Source organism: Carica papaya, chromosome 6 (genome assembly GCF_054855325.1).
Source record: "Carica papaya isolate Zhongbai chromosome 6, ASM5485532v1, whole genome shotgun sequence".
NCBI classification, from domain to species: Eukaryota; Viridiplantae; Streptophyta; class Magnoliopsida; order Brassicales; family Caricaceae; genus Carica; species Carica papaya.
Window position 1 is genome coordinate 14,153,188 of NC_142314.1, and position 26,123 is coordinate 14,179,310.

General features: G+C 33.5%; 2 protein-coding genes and 1 pseudogene across 3 annotated transcripts; 2 read left to right on the forward strand and 1 right to left on the reverse strand.

Moving 5' to 3' along the window:
• The first annotated feature begins 1,107 nt into the window (after nt 1-1,107).
• LOC110826303 (Glutamyl/glutaminyl-tRNA synthetase, class Ic) lies at nt 1,108-15,489 on the forward strand. Its single transcript, XM_022056918.2, has 7 exons — nt 1,108-1,306; nt 3,212-3,354; nt 3,445-3,541; nt 3,624-3,777; nt 8,275-9,389; nt 9,807-10,274; nt 14,926-15,489. Exons 2-7 carry the CDS (start codon nt 3,221-3,223, stop codon nt 15,142-15,144), a joined length of 2,187 nt encoding a protein of 728 aa, XP_021912610.2. The 5' UTR covers nt 1,108-1,306; nt 3,212-3,220; the 3' UTR covers nt 15,145-15,489.
• LOC148253321 (small nucleolar RNA U3) lies at nt 12,941-13,145 on the reverse strand (annotated as a pseudogene).
• A 3,352-nt stretch (nt 15,490-18,841) lies between the features above and the next one.
• LOC110826305 (chloride channel protein CLC-c-like) lies at nt 18,842-25,137 on the forward strand. Of its 2 annotated transcripts, none has more exons than XM_088222920.1 (7): nt 18,842-19,393; nt 19,466-19,677; nt 19,770-19,947; nt 20,478-20,740; nt 23,174-23,443; nt 23,539-24,673; nt 24,811-25,137. In XM_088222920.1, the coding sequence occupies exons 1-7, from the start codon at nt 19,295-19,297 to the stop codon at nt 24,898-24,900; spliced, it is 2,247 nt and encodes a 748-aa protein (XP_088079046.1). In that variant the 5' UTR covers nt 18,842-19,294; the 3' UTR covers nt 24,901-25,137. The 2 variants fall into 2 exon arrangements, with proteins under 2 accessions (XP_088079046.1, XP_021912612.2); XM_022056920.2 differs by having other exon boundaries at nt 19,477-19,677.
• The last annotated feature ends 986 nt before the right edge of the window (nt 25,138-26,123 follow it).

The following is a 26,123-nucleotide window of genomic DNA, read 5'->3' on the forward strand; positions in this document are numbered from 1 at the left end:
AATGTTATTTATTGATTTTCTCACAGGATTTTTGGAAAGATTATCCTTTGATAGTAGAGATAAGACTCTTGGTTAATGGGTTTCATGCCGTATTTTAACTATTGATTCCAAGTTAAGTCTTGTATCTTTAAGCAGTTAGTATGTATTTTACACTTGTATCAATTTCCACTTATTTTGATGTATTTTTTAATTTTAAAAAGTAATTATTTATAACTGCAAATGTAAAGAATACCCCTGTATCACTAAGATCATCATCCTCTCTTTCTGAAATCTCAACTCCCCTAGTCTCTGTTTCACCGCCAACCTCATATCCAGTGCATTTGGATGGAATGAAGAACTTGTTTAAAATGACAAGAGGAACAGTCATACTGAGGGAAATAAATTATGCATGTTTCTTTAAACGAGTCAAATTGGGTAAAAAGATTAAGTGAAAAGTAAAACGTAGTTGAAGCAAAACATTAGGGTTTACTTACCAGAAAAAAACGAAACCTTGTCTATTACTTACCGTAATCGACCCAAAGGACTTCATTTCTTAATTTATAATATTAAATTTTTTTTTTATAATCAATTTATAATAAATTTAGTGCCTTGAGTAGTGTTTATTAGGACACGTGATATTCAACATCAATTGTCCATTACCAATAATTTTGTTAGTAATTTAAGGTTCAAAAAATTCTATTTGGTAAAATTTATCATAAAACATCATGCTCAATAATAACAAAAATGTAAGATTTTACATAATTTAAAAAATTAATTAGTAGAAGAATATTTATATAAAGATATTTAAAAATAAAAATAATAATAGAATTACGGAATTTAAATGCATAACAAATTGACTGATGTATATATATATATATATATCATATATGTGGAAATAAAAAGTTGCAGAGTGAATTCGTGTTAATAACATCTTATAAATTTTAAGAATATATGATAAAAATATAATACAAAAAAATAAATAAATTCAATAAATATAAAAAGGTTGGACAAGAAATGCTATCGGCCCGTAACCCAGGAACCCAAAACGCACCATTTCACTTAAATTAGTGATTCGGTGCATTGGGCCCACGTGAGCTCGGGACAGAACGGCTATATAACCTCTTCTTCTTCCCCAAGCAGCCTGACCCCTCTGCTTCCGGTTGCGCTGACCGTACACTAGGGTTTCCTTATTCCCTTGCTTTTTTGTGTTTTCCCTTTTGATTTCTTGCAGCTGTGAGGTAGCAGCACTCTTCATTCCAAGCGCCGCAGCAAGAGAAATCTTCACTGATTTCTCACTTTCGAGTTCTTCACCGCCGTACGGAAACTGGTATATTTTCTTGTGATTTCTACCGATTAGGTTGTAGATTGTGAATGTTACCTGCATCAATTTCATCTCTTTGGTTTGGTAATGAACTAAAGCATGTGAGTTTTCTGGTTGAAATAAAATGAATTTATTATACAATTTTGTGATGCCTTGATCTATTAAATGGGATGCTTTAGCATGAAGCCTTTGTTACTTACATCGAATTGATATGCATAGTATACTGAAATCTGAGATCTCTGCATGTTTCACACAACTCAAAATGGTGTTAGGCTGATTTAATCACTGTTTGATGTTTGACTACCCTTTTAGTTTTACATTTTAAACTAAGCCCTGTAAAGAATCATTTAGGTTTCTCTATGTTTGTGACTGTTTGATGTTTAGTTTAGTGGTTACTTATTTTTGGGAATGTTTACGACCTCTGTTTGATGTTTAGTTAATGGTTATCTGTTGTTGGACGTGATTAGTGTATAAAGATGCTGTTTGAGGATATACGTACTTACTAGCATCATTTTTCTTAAGACTTTGTTCACGGTGCGTGTTTGGTAGAAATGTGCTGAGGACGATCATATCTAGTTTATATGCCTAAATTATACATCAACATGGAAATTGCAGATGGGCATGGCATGTTTTATTTGTGTAAAAGTTTTTCAAGCATTATTCTTTAATTAAATCAATCATAAAAGAGAAAAAGAATAATATAATGAAAAAGAACAACAAAGACCAAAATCCAGGAATCATGAACAAAACTCTCTCCTATTGTGACTTGGGAAATGATGTAGACCTCTTGAAGAAAAGGAGCATTTAGGGATGTTAATTAATTTTGTTGTGATTGTATTTTTTATTCATTTTATTTTATTTTTAGCTTTTCTAGTTTATTTGTCCTTTTTGATGCACTTGAAACCCCTATCTCCTTTGGTTTGTAAATTATAGGACTAGTGAATTATGGGTGAATGGTCATATGACATACATCACCATTATTAAAAAAATATGAATGAAAAAATTAGGCATGCTAATCATAGGATACACCACATGGTAGGTGTCTCACTTTTCTACCTCATATCACTCGCAACCTAGAATCTCTAGAAAGTGGACCAGTAGTATGTTTTATGTACTGGCTGATCCTGCTTCTAATAAGATCAGTGACAACTGTAAAATTTTTATATCTATCATTTAGATATAGACCCAGTCAGTTATGGGGCTAAAAAGTTTCTTTTTTATGTGGTGGGTGTTGGGGTTTGCATACCTGCCCCCTTGACCTCGCATCAGCCAGATAAGGCATGTAAATACTTCTCCTTTCTCTTCCATTCTTTTTCTTCCAATTCTATCTCCACATCTCTCTGTGATTTCTTGTTTAAATTTGCTCTTTTAGTTAGCTGGCCAAGCTGCAAAGAAGAAAACCTTTCATTCTTACTCCATCTAGCTCTAATTTTCTTGAACTTATCGAAAAAATAAGTTTCTTTGGTCTTTCCGTGATTAAGCAGAAGTTGGTTCGGATCTGAGGCATTCATATATCATATGCTTGCTGCTTTCTTTGAGCCAGATTTCCTTGCTTCATTTTGTTGATATTATGTTTCTACTTTGCCACGTTATTTATTTACAATTTACCTGCATGTGTAGCATTTCCAGATTTGCTTTGCTTTTTTTCTGCTGTTTTTTGTTTGTTTGGTATTGTGAAGGATGTAAAGTCTGGTATCGTTTCTGGTTGCAATTGCGTGCTGCATAAGTGTGTGCTTGTTTTCTATTTGCTAGATTTTGGCGTTGAGCTTTGCATGTTGTCTATGTTTTGTAATTGTACTCTCTTTTAGTCTTGAGTTTTTCTGTTTTTGAACTCAACTTATTTTTAGGTTGTCTGTAGGTTTCATTTTTTTATTCTAATAATGTCACAACTTATTTTGACCGGTGGTGCAGGTGGCAAAGATGGACACCATCAAGCACTTATCTTTTCCAGCTGATGCCCCTCCTCTCTCGGTCATCGTAGCATTCAAACTTGCAGGAATTTCTCTGCTAACTGAAACCACCGCTGCCGTACCTACCTTGATCTTCTCTGATGGGTACTTTTTGTCATAATTTATTTTACTTTTTGTTTTGGTTACTCAAAAAAGATGTTGCATATTCACTTTTTTACAAAACCTTAATGTTAGGCGGAAATTGCACGGTGCATATGTACTTCTTCGCTATATTGGTCGGCTTGCCACCATTCCCCATTTGTATGGCATAAATTACTATGAGTCTGGCCAGGTAAAATCCTTTCTGGTTTTAACAAATCAACAACCAAACATATGTCTTCGAAATTTAGTCATGCTTTATCCACCCTTTTCAGATTGATGAATGGCTGGAGTATGCACCCACCTTTACATCTGGTTCAGAATTTGAGAACGCATGCAACTATGTGGACAAGTTCCTAGGGACTCGTACATTTTTGGTTGGTTATTATTTATCCATTGCAGATATAGCAATCTGGTCAATCCTTGCCGGTAGAGTTTTGACTCACTTTTCCTAATTATTTCAACATTCAAATTTTTCCGAAAATCATAATGAAAAAATATCCAAAACTGGCTAAGAGATGTAATGATGCTTTTAAATGTACATAAACCTCCCACTCTGAAAGAGATTTAATAATTCTATCTTTAAGATTCAACTTAGCTTGGTTTGCTTCTGTTTCTTTACATTTTTGTGTTAACCTATAGGAACGAGATACTTCTCAACCTCAATAATAGGTGGCTAAATTTAGAAAGTATTTAGATTTCTTTACTTGCTGTATATTTCATATAATATCACCATTAATCAACTTTATGTATGAATGAGACCATTGATCAAATATATGAACTAGGATGCCCATTAATGATATATTTATGTTAAAAAATTAGTGATATATGTATGATAATATGTATGAAACCTCTTAATGGTATGTGCACCTAAAACTAATGATGCATATATGGAATGAAAGTATGCGACATTTTAATTTGTTTATTAATTTGTGGATGGAGGGGCATAGAATATTTTGAGCTGAGTGTCCAACATTCTCCACAAAGTATGCCAAAGGTAGCTTATGAAACCTAGGGTAACAAAAGGAATTATAAGAGTACATGTATCTTGAAATTGTTAAAGCACCACACTAAAATAATATTAAGATTGGGTAATAGGTGCATGATGCTTCTTGAAGATAGTTGGAGCCTCCCCTTGTGCAGGGGATTAACTCTGCTCCGGATTGAACTTATTTTGGTTTGATTTCGTCCCTTTACAATTTTGCACTAACCTATAGGAAGTACTTATCAACCTCAATCATAGACACCCATATCTAGAATTATTTAGATTTCTTAATTTGCTAAGCTTCCATACAGTTTCACTGTTAACAACCTCAAATACATTTCTTTTTGAGATAAAAAAGTGTGAACTATATATTGACAAGGCACCAAAATGGGGGATACCGCCCATGTACAAAAGATTTACAATAATATTAGTGTATCTATGACATTCTCAAAATTTACATCACTAATAATGTCATAACTTAACAAAATAATATACCTAATAAAGTGAATCCACCTATCTTTTAATCTATAAATACTACTTTCAACACTACCCGTAGCTCTACCATTTTTCTCTTTTCAAAGAACCCAAAAAACAGTCAAAAGAGATTAGATTTGCTATACTTCTTTTTACAAATAAGCCATCCCAAGCCTTAACCGACCCAACAATAACCCAATCAATCTCTAAAAGATCATATATCATACACCAAATGCTGTAGGCATTAGGACACCACAGCAAAAGATGATATTTGCTTGGCCTTCCATAATTGCTTTTTAGCCGGAAAATCCCACCTAACAACGGCACCCCTATTACTCAGATAACTGTGGTACTAGATAACTGTCCCTGTGCAAGGATGACACGCACAAATCGAGTAGTACCAGATAACTGTAGTACAAACTGACAGAAAATTTACCTTTCTTTTCCAATTTTCCACAAAATCTGATCATTAATAGTCGAAACTTGCTTTGTTTTAAGTAGCTGCAGCAACTCTTCGTGTTCACTGATCTCCCAATCATTCAAGTTCGGATTAACATTTATCAACCAAGCAACATTCTCATTTGATAACCGGTAAGCCCCCTCAACTACCATATTTTTAGATTGGGCAATACCAAAAATTCTGGGAAATCTTCTCATCAGGTAGCCCTCACCAATCCATTCATTCTCCAAAAATTTGATCTTGTTGCCTCTGCCAAATTTTCACTTAATGCACTGCTGGAAGCAAGACCATTGCATCATTATTTTACCCCACAACCCTCTCCCGTGAGGGTTATAGATTCTGTTACCACCGCTATTTGCCATGTACTCTCCCCACCACGATTCCACAATCTTTCTCCATGATCTGCCTTCTTCACCTAAAATATCTCCATAGCCATCTTCCTTGAAGGGCTTCATTCATTTTTACCATGGATCTAATACCAAGTTCCCCATGGTTGAATGGTTTTTTGATGTCATCACATTCAGCAAATGGTATTTTTGATCTCCTTCATCATCCCCCAAAAGGAATCTACATTGGTTGGCTTCCAACTTCTTAGCCACCTTCACAGGAATTGTAATAGTAGAAATGTAATATATTGGGAGATTAGTCAATGTATTTTTAATTAAGGTATATCTACCCCCTTTAGGAAGGAAATTTCTCTTTCAGCCTGTAAGCTTTTTTTCAAAAAAGTCGATCATTGGTTCCCATGTAATTTGCTTCTTATATTTTTCACTCAATGGAACCCCAAGATATTTAAAAGGGAGCTTGATCTCGTTACATCCTAGAATTTTAGCATAAGACGCCGCATCACCGCTGCCTCCTATTCTGGCTAGTTCAAATTTATTTATTTTTAAATAAAAGAGTGTAAGAATAATATTAACAATTGTACCAAAGGGGTACCGCCTGTATACATATTATGGATTTACAAGTCAATCAAATGGTCGATAAGATACCCAAATTTATCTAATCCTTTAATGTCATGATCCAAAATAAAAAAGCCGAAAGTATGTAGCCAACTATCCCTAATATGAACAAAATTCTGATTTATCTAGATTTATTTTGAGACCACAAACAGCTTGGAAGCACAATAATACACATCACAAATGTAATAAATTCCTCAAATCTGGTTGACAGAAAACTAACGTGTCATCATGCTCCATTCTACCCACCGAGACTTCCCTCATCAACTGAAGATCTTTTGCCTTGCCTAACAACCCATTGAGAGCTTCCATAACCATGATAAATAGCAGAGGAGATAAAGGACCCCCTTGTCTTAAGCCTCTTGAAGCATTGAAGAAGTTGGAAGGACCTCCATTTATTAAAGCAACAAAAGAAGTAGTTGTGATACATGATTTCATTCGATCTCTCCATTTCAGCCCAAAGCCCATTCTCTTTTGCATACACTCAACAAAATTCCAATTTAATAGTCATAGACTTTCTCCATGTAGAGTTTACAAACCAAATCCTCCTTTTTATCAGTCAATAAATCATCTACAGTCTCATTGGTAGCCATTTTAACATTAAGGATCTGTTTTCTTTCAACAAATGCATGTTGACATTCTCCTATTACCTCACCAAGCACCTTAGATAATCTTTCTAGTCAACACCTTGGAAATAAATTTGTATATGCAACCCACCAAACTAATTGGCCTAAAGTTTTACATTAACACCACTTCTTTTAGTGATGTGGTGATGAAAGTGGTGTTTATGCATTTAACAAATTTACCTGAAGAGTGCAAATCTTTAAAGATGCCCATGATGTCTTCATTCATTTAATACCAAAAGGTTTGGAGAAATTTCATGTTGAAGCCATTGGGCCTTGGTGCTTTGTTGCCATTGCATGATTTCAGACCTTTCAACACTTAATCTGCAGTGAATTCAGCTTCCAACAACTGCCTGCGCCCTTCAGAAATGCTGCTAAAAGGTAAACCGTCCAATTTGGGCCGAATAACATGATCCTCCTCATACAGCATTGAAAAATGGCTTCTGGCAGCCTCCCTCAACTCAGTATTACCACAGATTTTCTTACTATCTACCCACACCTCTTCAATGAAATCGCATCTATGCCTATGAGAAGTCAAAGTTTGGAAATACTTTGTGTTGCGATCACCCTCCTCAAGTCATTTCTCCTTGGATTTCTGCCTCCACGTCATTTCCTCCTTCAAATAGGAAGCCAGCTTTAACTTCAAGGTCCCTCTCTTGCCTCTTTCCTCAAATATAAGTGAAGCCATTGATCAAATACCTGAATATGTGTATGACAAGTAACTAACATGAATCTTACCTTTTAATTACGCATGCACTTGAAACTTATGATATGTATTTATGTCCTTTCAGTGGATGTGCAACTTTGAACTATACTTGCACATACTGGTGTTAATCACCCACAAAATGCTTACAGATTGAAGTAAGAACAATAAAGGAAAAGAAAAGCACGATATTTTTTATGTGGGTCGGTAGTGTGCCTACTCCATTATCAGGGGTTTCTTAGGTATCATATCTTAGAAGTCTTAAGCATCATATTTAATGGTTTGATTGCATCATACAACAACCAGAAAACTGAAAAACTCTCAAAATATTATTGGATAATTGAATATGATCAATAAGTGAAATTATAAAACTCTTCATAGGTAATGAAAGATCTTGAATAACCTGAAACATCACGTTTAAAATATTTAACATAATCATAATTTCTAATTTATTTAGGAAATCTAATGCTTGCCCATTCTGCATCAAAAGTCCTTGGCTTTTGCCATGCGTAAGATTTTCCAAATTATCTTTTTCTGGCAGGGCCTGTATATTCATGACGAATGTTTCAAGTGGATCTGGGTTTGTGAATGTTTCATTTCTTTTCCTTTTTCTTTGTGGAAGTGGAGGAGGGGGGCTATGCTATTGTGAATGTTCAAGTTGTTTACTTTGTATTTTATTTCAAAAAATAAGTTGTTTATGTTTACTTTATATTGTCTTACAGGAACCGGGCTGAGATGGGAAAGCATGAGGAAATCAAAAAAGTACCCAAATCTGGTACGATGGTTCAATTCAATACACACAGAAAATAGCAATTCCTTGAACGAAATTTTAGCGAAATATGTAGGCAAGAAAGGCTTGGGAAAGCCAGTTGCTGTTAAATCAAAAGAGGAACAAGATGTCAATCTCAGTGTTCATGGGAGTATTTCTGAGAAGGGGAAAACAGGCAGCCGGCCATCATTTGAGGTGGATCTTCCAGATGCTGAAATTGGAAAGGTCCGTTTGCGATTTGCACCAGAGCCAAGTGGTTTTCTTCATATTGGGCATTCCAAAGCAGCACTATTGAACCAGTATTTTGCTCAGCGTTACCAAGGTCAACTGATTGTGCGGTTTGATGATACAAATCCTACAAAAGAAAGCAATGAGTTTGTAGAGAATCTCTTGAAAGATATTGAGACTTTAGGTATCAAGTATGAGGTTGTTACATACACTTCAGACTACTTTCCTGAGCTGATGGAAATGGCTGAAAAATTAATCCGTCAAGGCAAAGCTTACATTGATGACACGCCACGAGAACAAATGCAAAAAGAAAGAATGGATGGCATTGAGTCGAAGTGTAGGAACAGCAGCATAGAGGAGAATTTGAAATTATGGAAGGAAATGATTGTGGGATCTGAAAGGGGTTTGCAGTGCTGTGTTCGTGGGAAGTTAGATATGCAAGACCCAAACAAATCTCTTCGAGACCCAGTCTATTATCGCTGCAACCCTGTTCCCCACCATCGGATTGGTTCAAAATACAAGCTGTATCCTACATATGATTTTGCTTGTCCATTTGTTGATGCCAGGGAAGGGATCACTCATGCTCTTCGGTCTAGTGAATATCATGACCGAAATGCTCAATATCACAGGATTCAAGAGGATATGAGAGTAAAGAAAGTATATATTTATGAATTCAGCCGCTTGAATATGGTTTACACACTTCTCAGTAAGCGTAAGCTTCTCTGGTTTGTTCAAAACGGAAAAGTTGATGGTTGGGATGATCCTCGCTTCCCAACAGTCCAAGGGATTGTACGCAGAGGTTTGAAAGTTGAGGCATTAATACAATTCATTCTTGAGCAGGTATAACAATATCCAAACTTGGCCTAGCCATTTTCTTACTCTTGGACAGTTCAAGTGGCATTTATTTGTCAGCCATAAACATTGCTACAAGTTTGACCTTTTTCTTGACATCTATGCATAAGCATGCTTTCTGTACCTTGATTGTGGCAGTAGTATTTTTAGGTTGCATATGAACTATCATGAATTGAGATAGAAGTGTTAAGACTGTTTTCTCAAGAAAGGAAAAAAGAAAGGATGGAATGATCACTTTGCCTGTGAGATTTATAGGGAAGAGCCCTCAAATGAAAAATATAAACTTTAAAACCACTTTATATTTCTGTTTGTTTACTGCATCACATCTCTTCATATTTTCATCTTAGTAAAATTTTGTTTTCAACTGCTTTTATGAGGGCTAATTTCTCATTCTTATTGTTTCAGGGAGCATCAAAGAATCTGAATCTTATGGAATGGGACAAACTTTGGACTATTAATAAGAAGATTATTGATCCCGTGTGTCCCAGACATACAGCTGTCATTACAGAGAAGTGTGTCTTGTTAACTCTAACTAATGGTCCTGATAAACCATTTGTTCGAATCATACCAAAGCATAAGAAGTGTGAAGGTGCTGGAGAGAAGGCAACCACATACACAAAGAGCATATGGATAGACCAAGCTGATGCTGCATCCATCTCAGCAGATGAGGAAATAACCTTAATGGATTGGGGGAATGCCATTGTGAAAGAAATTATCAAGGACCAGGATGGAAATATCAGCCAGCTGACTGGGATCTTACATCTTGAAGGATCTGTCAAGACTACAAAATTGAAGCTCACATGGCTTCCTGAAACAAATGAATTGGTTAACCTCACATTAATGGATTTTGACTATTTAATAACAAAAAAGAAGGTAATCTGATCAACTCACTGGTAATTTCTTTATCGTTCTTTATCAGAAAGTGCATAATTTTCAAAATTCAGTCATTAGAATGCATACTTGCTTTTTTTCTAGAAGTTTTATGATTGTTATTCTCATAAAATCAAAATAGAAATAGTGAAAATGGAAAGCACTGTACTTGAGCAGACATGCTATATTGGTCTTTCACTTCATTTCACCTAGAAAAGTCACCTTTAGACTTACTAGTGCTATTTGTTCACACAAAAATTTGTGGAGTCTTTTTTTTATAGAGGAGAGTTAAAGTGCAGAGAGTATTAGTAACCTTCTAACGAAAATAAACAGAAAAAGAAGTGAGGAAGACCAGCCAAGAATGGTAAAGGATAACCAACTAATATCTATGCAAAGTAGACAATGAACAATCTCTTAAAAGCCAATGCGACTTGGCCCACAGAAAAGAAAATCTATAGTATATTCCAAGAATCTCTTCAATTATAACGGTCATAAACTAGGAAAGAGGGCCCTGCACGATAAAATTTTAACATCCCAACCTTCCCAACACCATAGAGATTAGAGGGAATGAAACCCTCAAGATGAGAAGGGGGATCCCAATAAATGGCAATCACTAATTATTTTTATTTCCAAACTATAGTTGTTTCGGCAGGGATTTGGTTTAGGTTTCCTAAATGGGCTAGGAATTAGAATTATCTTGCATATGAAATATTGACCTACCTAAACATTTAGTAACTTTTTCATTTTTTTTCTTGTTCTAGTTTGTTGGAAAGGATTCCTAGGAAGCATTATAAGTACCTATATAATATCATTTTTGAGGAAGAGGTCAATTATTTAATAAACTTCTTTGAGATTTTTTTTTAAAATTTTTGATCGTGCAATGCAATCAATCCTTTAATTATAATGCTCAAGAATTTTGCTGATACCTGAGAAACTCCAACCGCAGAGGTCTAAGTTTTCCTCCTCGCGTTCCTAGTAGACTAAATAATCATAATTTGTCCTACATCAATAACAATCATTTACATTTTGAATTTTAGAACTGTGAATTATATTACGAATAACTAGATAAGAAATAAGAGGGAATAATTGAAAGGATGGGAGGTAATATTGTATTTGAAAATTTTATTTTAAAAAAGTAGTATTTACAACCGCAAATTATATGATTAGTCATAGATATCAATTTCACTCTTTATTTTTTATTGAACGAAGAAGGTAGTACAAGATGGTGGAATAGTATAGATGGTTAGAGAAATAAAGGGAGAATAGGTGGATGAATTTTGTTGGGGGTTGGGTAATTGTATTTACAACTGGAATCCAAAAAAATTTTGTATTTACAACTGTAAATTATAATACAAATTTTCCTTGCCTTTAACCCCAATTTGGAGGAACAACGACATAACTGCATCTGGAGGGAAATGGGAGTTGAAGAATATCAATTGATCCAAACAAAGGGAAAGGATACCTGATCCATTTTTTCTTTTTAATTTGTCGAAACATTTGGGTAATACAGAAGCTTATAATCCATAGTAATTTATTTATTTTGAGATAAAAATAATTCAATAATATTAAAGAGACGCCAAGGGGGCGTAACCCATGTACAAAAAAGGATTTACAGATATGTGAGAATATCTACAATAGAATCAAGATCATCAAAACAAACAAGCTTATGTTCAAGAACAATGGAGCCAAAAAGATGCAGCCACTTATCCTTGATAGAAATAAGATTAGTTTCTCTACTTTCAAAAATCTATAGTTTCTTTCCTTCTAAATAATCCAGAGAATTGTAAAGGGAATAACTCTATGCCATCTGTTGTTCAATTTGATGCCTTCCCAAGCGAGCAGCTCACTTTTAACAGAGTCAGAGATAATCCAGGAAATGTCGAACAGTTTGTAAATCATTGTCCAAAGCTCATAGGTGAAAGGTACCAAAGGAGAAGATGGTTACATGATTCAGCATTCTGTTTGTACATAATGCACCAGTTAGCCAGAACAAAACCTCTTTTCATGAGGTTATCAAGTGTAAGAATAGTACCCATAGCTGCTTCCCAAGCAAAAACAGAAATCCTGGGTGGGGCAAGAGAGGTCTAAATAATTTTATGGGGGAAGACAGATGTAGAAGCATTGCTGTCTGCCAAAAACCTGTACAGAGACTTAACAGAAAAGGAACCTTTCTTGCATAAATTCCAGCTTAATTTATCATACCCAGTGCCAATTTTTACAGTAGACAGAAGGCAAAGCTTATTTTCATATTCCACCACTTCCCAATCTTTCAAGTTTCTAATAATAGCCACATCCCAAGTCAGAGGAGTAGAAACCCCATAGGCATTTTCAATGAGCATAGATTTCTCTCTAGCAATGGCAAAAATATGGGGAAACTGGATTTGAAAACTCGTTTGACCACACCAAGTGTCCTGACAGAATCGGATCTTATCCCCTTTCCCAATCACCCATTTGGAATTGTTAAGGACAAGATTTCTGGAATTCCAAATGCTCTTCCAAAGGCGGAAGCCGAACGGACTCTTGTCCACAATCGCACAGTTATGGACATCACCATCAAACCATTTACTTATAATAATTCTCTTCCAAAGACTGTCTTCGATGTTCCAAAACCTTCAAGTCCACTTTCCATATCAAACCCTATTGAGGCTAATAATAAATATTAGATATTTAGTCTGTCAGATAACTATTGATCATTTCAGTCAGGAAACCCAACTGAAAACGATCCTCTACACTACCAACGGATAAACCGTCTTGCGTTAATCACGCTGATCACACGGTTAATATTCGTCAACAAGACAAAGAACCCTGCCCCTTTATAACTAAAGGAAACAAGGGTATGATCCTATTGGACAGATCCCGTTCAAGTAGGGTCGCCGTATTAATTTATTTATGTATTTAGTAAATATATAACTTATAAGCTCCAAATGTCAGAAAGGAGTAAGGCAGATTGTACAGGATTACAATTTTTTGAAAAAAAATAAAAAGTGTAAAATGTATAATTATAGGCACAAAAAGGGAGTGCAACCCATTTACAAGCAATTTACAACTGAGTCATCATGAGACAAACATTACAAAAAGGTCTCCATGACCACTGTTGAATGACCCATCAACAAAAACTCTAGGGTCCTAAACCATCTGTTATTTAGGATATCAAAACCATTAGAAATATCAACCCCATCAAGTGCCCTTCTATTTCTCTCTTTCCAAACAGTTCACCAAATGGTGTGCTGGATAACATCCGCAAATAAACATCTACTTCTCAAAAACCCCCATGCCCAAACTCATCTCTGACCATCCCCGCCATAAGTCACTTGATTCCCAACGACCTATACACTAAGGTCCATAGATCAAGAGTAGTAGGACACTAACAGCAGATGATTGCCCCTCTCTTCCGCCTTCAAACAAAAAAAACAGCTATTTACTGGCACCAGCTTTCTCCTCCTCAATTTATCAATGCGAGGATGCATTCTCTTTCTCAAATAAAAAAAGACACCCTGGAAGGAAGTTTTAGCTTCCAAATCTCCTTGTGAGGGAACAACACAGCATCATTTGTTCTTAGAAACAGTCACCTGTACTATAAGATTTTACAGTAAACAAGCCATTTTTTCTAAGTGTCCATCTTGGCCTATCACCTTCATCCTTAAGTGAGATGTGAGATAATATACACAGCAGCTTTCCAGACTCACCAACTTCCCAGTCATTAAGGTTCTAGTCATCTCCACCTGCCACTCTCCCTCGGCCCCAATCTCCCCATAATGATAGTCACTAATTCTGGCCTCTCTATTCAGGGCAATTGAGTAAATCTGTGGAAATTGGCTCATGAGGCTTCCCCCTTCCATCCAGTTGTCTTTCCAGAAATTCAGTCTATCACCCTTTCCCACCTTCCATCTAATACAGTTTAGAAACTTTTCCTTTCCCTCACCGATTTTCTTCCATAAACTTCTCCCATGACATCCATAAACTTCCATAACCATTGGAATATTACAATTTTTAAAATTGTTAAAGCGTTATTTTGGTCTTTTTCTTGATTAAGCAAATCTTTTTTAGAGAACTTATAAGCTCTATAATATAGAAGTTACTATCCAATAGCTTCCTGAAAATATTGTTGCAGTTTATTAGTTGTCTAATTTGTAAGCTTTTGGTTGTTTATTAAATGTGTACAAAGATTTGGAATACTGTTGGAAATTTGACCAAAAAATAAGATAAGCCATGTACCTTTTTGGTAACAAGCAATATTGGTCTTAACTTGTTGCGATGGTAGTTGATAAGTTAAAAGGAAATTTAAGTAAGAAACATAATAATAGTGGTAGACCAGAAAAAGTTAGAGGTCAAGATGAAGAAGAATACAGGCAAAAGTAAACTGGACGGGATGAATTTGGCAGAATCATTAATAGAAGTACCAAACTTGGAGAAATAACAGGGAATAAAACCTTAAATAAAGAATTCTTTATTTATCATCATCTACTGATTGATGGCTTACTAGCCTTTCTATAAGCATTAGTGACAGTAATAAAGAAACTGGGAAACTAATTAAAGAGGAAATCAAAAGATACTAAAATTAAGATATTCGAATTTCATAGTGATTTAAAATTTTATTGGGTTCTGGTTGGTAGACTAAGATTTTGCTTGGTGCCTGTGATTATTATGAATGCAGCTTGAAGAAGGGGAGGATTTTCTTGATGTGCTGAACCCTTGTACGAAAAAGGAGACTGCAGCACTAGGAGATTCCAACATGCGAAACTTGAAACGGGGTGAGATACTGCAGCTTGAAAGGAAAGGCTACTTCAGATGTGATGTTCCCTTTGTAAGACCTTCCAAGCCTGTTATCTTGTTTGCAATTCCTGATGGTCGGCAACAAACCTGGGTGAAGTAAGAGTTTTGACAGGTTGTTGAAACTACGAGGACTTGTATGCATTTGATATTCTGAGATGAAAATTGGAGGTTTCCAATACTTCCAAGCATTTGATCTAACTTTGAATCGAAATTGGTCATCATACACATATGGTTGATCTTTTTGTATCAAATTAAATTGAAGTATGTTTTTTTTGTTCTTCTTTAGCGGTATTGGATTATCGATTAGGATACGGAGGGAAGGATCATCTGATTAGCAGTTATTTGACGTTGTATTTTGCAGTGTAGATAATTTATAAAGCATGTATACAAGTTTTACATTTTGCTCGTCAGACTATTGGAATATATGATTGAAGATGCTTGAGAATTCTCTGCGCTATTCTATTTCTGATCCTCTAGTTCAAATCATGGGATATGAGAATGAGATTTTCCATTTGAGTACCTTGTGTACTAATAATTGATTACAGGCAGGAATCAGTCTTATGGGGGTTTTGTCTCTTATACATATTTTATTCCAATTATGTATCATTGGACTAATATAAATACTCCATTCCAAATATGAGATAATCTCATATATACGAGGCAAACTGGAAATAGGTTTGTCAACCAAACGGAGTCTTCTAACCACGTTCAGTTCAGTTCAGTTCAAGTTTTTCAGGACGACAATTTTTAACATTTACCATCACATACAATTATATTTTTAGTTTATGTTTAACTTATTAAACTTTATGTAGTTGTGGTAACTTTTCCTCAAGAAGTAATTATTTATTTTGTTTTTAAAATGGTCAAAATATTAAATTAATTTTCATATTATTTTAAAATATTCAAAGGCATCTCAATATATATTTTCTTAATTGAATATGAACGCCAGATGTCATGTATAATACATGACATTAGACTAAATTATTTTTAATAAAAAATTAAAAACACAAAAAATCTTCTCTTCTCTGCTAGCAATCCATAAAAATAAGATACAACTATTAATAAATTTTATATTATCTGAATATAAGATCCAATTAATATTATTTTCATCCCAATATAGTAAAAAATTCAGGATATAAGTACATCTCAAACTATTTCATTAGTCTTGTCAGTGCAACCCAATAACACTATTATTTGTGTGTGTACCTACTCAATTTATAAACAACATATGTAATGTTTGGTATATAAAAATTCATCAAATACATAAGACTCCTAATAATCTGTACATCATGAAAAAATCATTTTGAAAATTGGCATAAAAATCTTTCTAAAATGGTGCACTATGGAGATAAACAACATAAGAAAGGGTTGTAGGATCATTACCCACAAAATAAGCATAGAAATCGGCTTTAAATAGTTTTCTTTTATTGGTTTTTTTACTTCTTAAACCCTTACTTTTAAAATCATTTTAAAAACATGTGCATAAGAAAAATTATCAAACATGATAAAAAAAATTTAACACTTTTGTATCTATTATAGTATTGCATTCAAACACCTAAGCTTTAAAATAATAAACCAACAATAAACGAAAATAATTGTCTTTTTCTCCTTAATCGTGGGTTTGTTCACTTTGGTCTTGTAATCTAGGTTTCTTTTTATACCTTTGGTTAGGTTTTTTAGGCTTAAGTTAACTTCGAAAGTGATCTCATCTCTTTTGATAGATTTTAAAATCTTTTTTATTGTTGTTTTCAATGATGATGTGTGCAATTAGATCTTTGAGTGAGAACTACTTACGTTTGTGTTTAAGTGGTTGCTTGTAGTCGTTATATGAAGATGATTGCTTTTTTTTTTTTTTTTTTTTTATGGAAAAAACCAACAACAAAATCTTCTTGCTAGTTGATATCTTCATACTTTAAGTCCTCAATAAGCTTGCGGTACTTATTAATTTATACCTTGATGTCCTTACCTCAATCATATCGCATTTGTAATAGTTATGAATGAAAAGTTTTTATCTTCCAACATTGTATTTAGTGACTATTGAGTTTCAAAGTTTCTTAATTTCCTCCTCATTAGAAATGATAATAGTAATTATACTCTTTGTTCACATGAATCCAAAGTTCTAATTTCATAGATGATGAGTCAACAAACTTAAAAATAGTGAGAGCAGAAGCAACACCATGCATGTCTAAAATTGAGAAAACATATTCTTGCCATCTTTTAAAGTTGTTTTTATTGAAAACCTCAATTTTGGATATGATAGGAAATGGTTTTGTACAATAGGAGAACGAGAAACAACAACAACGACAGAAAGATTAACATTGATGGTGATAATAACAACAATGGTAGAAAATTTGTTATTTTTAAAATTGTTGTCCAAAATTGAGAAACCTAAATATAACTTGAGGCATATAAGTATTATTTTTAAGAATAATTCAATAACAACGATGAATTAAGAAATGAGAGAGATATGTACCAAAAAAATCAACAAATTATTCTGCTAGATAATTGAGAACATGAAGCAAGAGTAAAATATATTAAAAATTAAAATAAAAAAATATATGTATTATAAGATTTCTAAATATATTATTATATTTGAGATAGTGACCTCTTTATAGTTAAATGTTGAATAACTAATAACAATAATGGCAATTTATTTTGAAAACGGCCAGTAACAATTAATTTAAAATAGTTAATAAAAGATAGAAATTATCAAAATTTTAAGTGATTAAATTACTTTTGAGAATTATTACTTTAAATAGTAGGAGAGAAATATGTAACAACTTTTTTAAATTGAATTTAATTGTTCTTTTGAAATATATTTAAATATTTTTTTATATATACCATGTTACGAGATCTATTTGTTTTTTTTTTTTTAAAGGAGATTTTTGAGCCAATACATTTTTTTTTTTTGTAGATAAAAAATAAAACTCAAAATTTTCAAGAGCTTAAAATACATATATTTAGTAACAGATAAAGAAATTTGTAATTGCTCTTTAAAATAAGTTATTGTTATTGATTAATTAATTTTAAATACTTTTATTAATTTAATTAAATCGTGGAGAGCTTAAACTGGCCTCCGTCTTTAATTGAAGCTGGCGCTGACTTTGACTTTTGAGAAAACACAGTTTTACTTTTTTATTCTTTAAATTTATTTTAAAGACAAGAAAATAACAAATAAAATTTTACATATAATTTTATTTCGATGGCGGCGGTCGCTTAGTATTTTAAAAAGTCATATACGCTGCGTTTCGTTTCTTCAATTCACCAACAATTATAAGATCAAATTAAAATGAGATACTGTTTTCGACTTTTAAAAAAAAAAAAAAAAATTAAATAAATTCTATATACTACCTGCGTAACAAACCCATTTATAAATTATTACAATATTTTTATTACTTGAGACAACTATTTACTGTTTATTTTTTTTAAAAAAAAAAAATTAATATGAATTAATAAAAAGAATATTAATTCTAACTATCATTTATTATTTATAATTAATTTAGTAATGAAAAATAAAATCAATGTAAGAATTTTATACTCCCTCAATAATTTATGATTTGATAAAGTGGGTCCCGGTTGATGGAACTCATTAATATCATCTTTTTTGTTTTCTTTTTTTTTTTATATAAGCTTAATTTAATAGACTCACAACACTCCCACCAATTAAATGTTGCCACGTGTTATTCGCACTTTATTTAATAGCGTCACAACACTTCCACCAATTAAATGTCGCCACGTGTCACTTTCAGTATGGCGCATCAAACCAAGACATCTGTTTTCCCTGTTCGTTAATACTTCCTTCCAACCTCCCTCAATCAATCCACCGCTCTTCTGTCTCACCATAATACTTGATTTGGCGTAACTCTGGAACGGTAGCTGGAAATACTGCAACATTTTAAATACATATATGTGTGTGTATATACATATATGTATATATTTTCTTTTTCTCTTGTTTTCAAAGTAGCTACTGAGAAAAAAATACTTGTGGGTGGGTGTTAGATCTTCTCGGAAACTTGGCTTCTATGTATTTTACATAAATTAGACAGAGCTTGTTTTGATTGTCTTTTTCTGGGCGGATTTAGTAGGTGTGATACTGAAATCCGGATTTCTTAAACTCTGCACGTACTCTGGGTTATATATAAACATATGAATAATAATAATAATAATAATAATCGTGGGGAGTATATGGAAGATGAAGAAATTGGAGTGAACGATTACAGTGGAGATTTGGAATATGTGAAGGAAACGGCATGCAGTTCTCAACCATTTTTGGTGAAACGAACCAACACCACTTCCCAGATTGCCATTGTTGGTTCAAAGCTTTATCCCATACAGAGCCTAGATTACGAGTAAGCGTCTCTCTATCTGTAGGCTCTATGTATATATATGTATGATTTGATTATGTATTAAGAGTAGTTTAGGAGGATGGCAGGGTTGCAGAAAATGAAGTTTTCAAGGAGGACTGGAGGTCGAGGAAGAAGACTGAAATCTTTGAGTACGTTGTGCTCAAATGGGCTTTGGCGCTTCTCGTCGGAATCGGCACCGGATTAGTTGGGTGTTTCAATAACATCGCTGTTGAGAACATCGCCGGCTTCAAATTGCTTCTCGCCACCAATCTCGTGGCTAATCACAAGTACTCCAAACATTTCTATTTCTACAAATTGGTACTATCAATCAAGTGTTGGATTACTTCTTCATTAATTAATTGGAGCAAGGGATTTGCAGATATTTCAAGGCATTTGTAGCACTAGCAGGATGTAACGTTGCATTAGCAGCTGCTGCTGCGGCTCTCTGTGCTTTCTTGGCTCCAGCGGCTGCAGGCTCTGGTATTCCTGAAGTCAAAGCTTATCTCAATGGCGTTGATGCTCATTCTATTCTGGCTCCATCCACTCTGTTTGTCAAGGTCCTCTTAAATTTCATTATACCCATTCTTCCTTTCACTTAGAATTTTTGACAATAGAGGCTTTTTAGAGTTGTATGAAGAACTATATATGCTAAGATTGTGTATATATATAGGTAGTGATATGATTTTGGGTTAACAACTATGCAGATATTTGGTTCGATTCTGGGTGTTTAGAATTTTTGACAATACAGGCTTTTTAGAGTTGTATGAAGAAATATATATTGAAAATTAATTTATAAATTATAATTTATTTTATTTATTAATTCAAATTTAAATAATTTTTATTTTTTAATTAAGTTTGATTCATACTTATTTTTTAATTAGGAAGAATTTATTTTTTAAAAAACTTTAATTAATATTTATTTTTTAAATAGTAGTTATTTATTTTTAGAAAATTAATTTATTTGTAAAACTATTTAAGTGTTGAGTTAATAAAAATTTAAGTTTTCTTTGTAAAACTATCCAATAGTATGTATGTAGTGGTATGATTTTTTGGTAAAAATATAATTGGCAGTGTGAAAACTATGCAGATATTTGGTTCAATTCTGGGTGTCTCGGCTGGATTTGTAGTGGGTAAAGAAGGGCCTATGGTTCATACTGGTGCTTGCATTGCTTCCTTGCTTGGACAGGGAGGATCCCGCAAGTACCATCTAACATGGAAATGGCTCAGATTCTTCAAAAATGACCGTGATCGCCGAGACTTGATCACCTGTGGAGCGGCTGCCGGTGTAGCTGCAGCTTTTCGTGCTCCTGTAGGTGGTGTACTCTTTGCCCTTGAAGAAGCAGCGTCATGGTACACTGCACTTCCCCTCACTATATATATATCTATATATATATATATATATATGTGGATGTGGTGATTCATTGATTATTTAATGTGAATGGTATGACTATATTATTTAGTAGAGAAATCATTGGATACAATTTTAGATTAGATTTCAAAGTTTTCATTGGAAGCTGCATACAAATAATATTTGAAAATTTAGGGGGATGGATTGCGTGAGATTAATTATTTATGACACCTGAACAGTTCAAACCAGTTTAGCCTGATTTGGTTCATCTTGTCTGGTTCAGCCACTCGGACCTGTTTTTGGTATTTTTCAAAACGATTCTTAATACTTTTAGATATGTTCTTTTACTTTTTGTGGTTCGTTGGCTTAAATTTTTTAGTTCACTTTTATAAGTTGATATTGGATAAAGTGTGTTTAGTTTTAAGGAAGTATTGGATAGATTTAAAACATGAGTAGAGTTCTTTTGGTTACATTCTATCAAATAGCCAGTTTGATTACAAATGATGAATTCTATATGCTTTATATGAAATCTTTTATCAATATGGACATGTACATAAAATTAAAATCTGCAAAGTTACCAGCTTCTATTACCTGTGAACTTTACGAAGATGCTATTTATGCTCTATATTCTTTCCAAAAATATTACTTATATGATAAATGTTATCAAATGGAAATTCAAAATTATTTCTTGATATCTAAAATTGTTCCCCCTGCAAGAGACAAAAAGTCACAAGAGTAACATGACACTTCTTATTTTTATGAAAGTTTAGAGGGTCTAAATTAACTATCTAGAATTGAAGTCATAAGATTGATATATATGAACTGAAGATAACAAAACAAAGAGAATATCTTGACTCTTCAGTTACACAAGAACCTAAGATATCTAGAACTTCAACTAAACATAAAGAACAACAAAATGATGAAAAGGTGAATGATTTGATGATTGAGCAAAATCTTATAGAAATGCTGCAACTTAATGGTCAAGAATTAACTAATGACACTGAAGATACATACATAAATGAGGTAATTGAGATAGTAGAAGATATTATGGAAGAGGTTGTTATTCCTTTTGATGTAGTTGAGTTTTCTAGTGATGGATCTTCTGATTTAATAACCACATGTGGATATATCTCTACCTTTCAGCCTCTAACAACAATGAAAAAAGTTTCGCTATTATTCCTTTTATGGATTTTGTCCTTCCTAATTGGTTGACTACATTTTCAAAATTCTTGATTTCAGAAACATTCATGTTATTTCATGATAATTTCAAGTTTCACAAGCTTCAAAGTTATTGAGACAAGTTCCAATTTTGCTATTTTTTCTACTTCGGCATTTCAATTAATGAACTCTATAGAAGAGTTATCTATCGTAACAATACTCTTACCGATCTATTAACAACAAGTAGATCTATGCCAGGAGAATTTGAATGTGTCAGGAAAAATTGGTACAAGAAGCCGTGGATACACTTCATGATAATGGAATCCGTGGACAACCAATGAGGAATGGTCATAATAAGGTTTACAAGTCGTTTTCAGATGTAATTGAAGGAAAAGAGGGAAGATTTTGTGAGACTCCACTTGGCAAACGGGTCAATTATTCGGGGCGTTCCATCATTGTCGTTTGGCTTTCACTTTCTCTACATTGTTAACTCGGTTAAGTTTTCACCAAGTGGAGGAGAATGATGTAGAACAAGAAGCTTCTAAAATGGGTATATTTCAATAATAGGATATATGAGGCGGAATCAATAAAGGAACATAAAAGTTTTGAGAAATTAACTAAAAGAATTAGGAAGATTTAATTTCTTTTTATAAGTTTTAAAAAGTTTTACAATAAAGGGAAATGGAAAGATATGTTTTCCTATTTCCTAGATTTCTTATTTTCCTAATTCTTTCTGTTTAATTTGTTTTCCTAGTTCTTACATTTCTTATTTTCCTAATCTTTTTTATTTAATTTATTTTCTTATTTTACTAGATTTTCTAAATTTCCTACTTTGATGTATTTTCATGCGTGTAGATGAGGTGTCCTATCTTAATTTTTAGGTATGATGTTGATGATTATCATTCAGATATTGAGATATGTTTTGATTATTGAGATATGAGATTTTCAATTTTTATTAAGAATAAAAATTCTCTAAAGTTATATTCAAGCTCTTTTTGTCATACATCACAAGCTGCAGTGGACTATTTGAAATTTTAGGGGATGGATTGCATGAGATCTTTTGGGGGCTTAATACTCTTCAGAACTTACACAAAACTGGTTATTTACTTCTTCAATTATCTTCCCTGCACAGGCAGCCCCTTCTGCTGATCTGATCTTATCTAATTCTTGTTAATAGTGAAGATTGAGTTCATTGGCCAACCTTAATGATAATTTTTTGAAAATTACAAATTATTTTTGACGGTTACTTTGAATTATATTTTGTGTTAATTCATCAGGTGGCGAAGTGCTCTTTTGTGGAGAACATTTTTCACAACAGCAGTAGTTGCTATGGTTTTAAGAGCCTTCATACAATTCTGCACCACTGGAAAATGTGGACTGTTTGGTGAAGGTGGTCTCATAATGTATGATATCAGTTCAGCCAGGGCTTCATATGGCAGTGGAGATGTGTTGGCAATCATACTTCTGGGTATAATTGGAGGCCTCTTTGGAAGCCTATATAACTATCTCGTCGACAAGGTCCTTCGTACCTATACCATTATTAACGAGTATGTATAAATATATGTATATGTGTGTGTTTGTATGTATGGTGATGATCTTAGCAGTTGTTGATACAAAATCTTGCTCATGATATCTGATGCAGAAGAGGTGCTGCTTTCAAAATTCTACTGGTTATCACCATTTCTGTGTTGACGTCATGTTGTTCTTATGGGCTGCCATGGTTTGCCAACTGCATTCCTTGTCCTTCTGATATTACAAGTGATATCAGATGTCCTAACATCGATCGATCTGGCAACTACAAAAGCTTCCAGTGCCCACCAGGACATTACAATGATCTTGCTTCTCTGTTTCTCAACACTAATGATGACGCTATTCGCAATCTCATCAACACCAAAGATGACACAGAGTTTAATATTTCCTCTCTGCTCATCTTCTTTGCTGCTGTTTATTGTCTTGGCATAATCACATATGGGATTGCTATCCCTTCGGGCCTCTTCATTCCTGTGATATTAGCAGGAGCTGGCTATGGTCGTGTGATTGGAAGGCTGTTCGAACCAATCTCCAAACTCAACACTGCTCTCTTTTCCCTCCTTGGAGCTGCATCTTTTCTTGGAGGCACAATGAGAATGACAGTCTCTCTCTGTGTTATACTACTAGAACTCACCAATGATCTACTATTTCTACCTCTTGTGATGCTAGTTCTACTCATATCAAAAACTGTTGCAGATAACTTCAACAAGGGTGTGTATGATCAGATTGTGAAAATGAAGGGATTGCCTTACATGGAATCTCACGCAGAACCTTACATGAGACATTTAGTTGCAGGAGATGTTGTTTCTGCTCCACTTGTCACATTTTCTGGAATTGAGAAAGTGGGTAATATTTTACATGCTCTAAAAACTACAGGCCATAATGGATTTCCTGTGATAGATGAACCACCTTTCTCAGATGCACCTGAATTGTGTGGACTTGTTCTTAGATCCCACTTACTTGTTTTGCTGAAAGGAAAGATTTTCTCAAGAGATAGAGTACCTGCTGGACAGGAGATCTTGAAGAGATTTGCAGCGTTTGATTTTGCAAAGGCAGGTTTAGGGAAAGGAATCAAAGTAGAGGATTTAGATATTGAAGATGAAGAGAGAGAAATGTATATAGATCTCCATCCTATAACTAATGTATCTCCATATACTGTTGTTGAAACAATGTCATTGGCAAAAGCTGCAATCCTTTTTCGCCAACTCGGTCTCAGACATATGTGTGTGGTGCCAAAAAGTCAAGGGGTAAGTACCATCTCTCTCTCTCTCTCTCTCTCTCTCTCTATATATATATATATATATATACATAACATTCACTTTTTTCTCCACTCTTGAAGTTATTCTAACCTATATATATATATATATATATACAATGATTGCAGAGGTCTCCAATAGTTGGCATTTTGACAAGACACGATTTCATGCCAGAGCACATTTTGGGACTCTATCCTCATATGATGCCTCACAAGTAGAATTCTTTTTTGTTTGGGAATTGTTTTGTGTGTCATTGCTTGAAACCATCGTTTCGAGAGAAGCCATGGAAGGAATGGATCTCCAATCCGTGGAATATGTTGAACAGTAGTAAAGACTAGAGTTTTTTTTACTAGCAATATATATATATATATATATATATATGTAGAGGGGTGCTTGGGATTTCAAAAGTTTATTTATCTTATTGTGCTTTAATAAAATTTGGATTGTTTTGCTCATATTATTGTCGGATCCGAACAGAAAAATTAGACCAAAATTGGTTCCCAATTCCATAAATTTTTTATTCATGCCAATTTGAATTCTATATGCACCAAATACTGAAAACAAATTATAGAATAAAAATAAAAACTTCCCCCAAACCAACCTGCTAACCATGAAAATTTCTTTCTTCTTCCATTTTCACTTCTTGGCACTCAGCTACGCTATTAAGGTTGGGTTAGTGTTAATAATGTTATTGCTAATTTAATATCTAAATGTAAGAACACAGAAAAGCCTTGATCCTGTGAATGGTGTTGGTTATTCTTATTGTTGTTAACAACTTAACTCTTCCTCATTTTCTAACTCTTTGCTTTCTCATTCTCTTCTATTCGTCTAAGGTGCTTCTTCAGTTGTATAAAATACTGAACACGATTTCGATAAAAAGTTTCTAAAATTATATTAGTTCTTAGATAATATTCTAATTTAGTAAAGTTCTAATTTAAATATATTAGTTTTTTTTATTTATTTTCTATAATTAAAAACCTAAAAATGCTACCTTCCTCCCAATATATATGGCCAATGCTACGATGAGACTTCTTGTAAAAGAAGAAATAGTTAAAATTATTGGATAGTTGTTTTTCTAAAATGCTCCAAAATCTAACTATTTTAGAGTTAGGGGAAGGATAGCAATGCAATTGTAAAATAAAATTGGTACATTTTACAAAATGTAAAAAGCAATAGTACAAGTAATTTTTACTAGATTGAGATATACTTTAGTTTACTAATTTTAATTTTTTAAAAACATATTTCTTTTAAAAAAACTTTTGAGGCAACAATGCCGAAGTAACCTGGATTGATCTTTATAATGGACCTATATGAATTTATTTATTTATTTTTTTTATTTTTTTGTAAGTTTGGATTAAGGTTAGACTAAGTCTTCTTTATGTAACTGCAGTTTGAGACCGACATATCTAGTTATGTTCAGCGTCGTACGTTGAACCCGTCC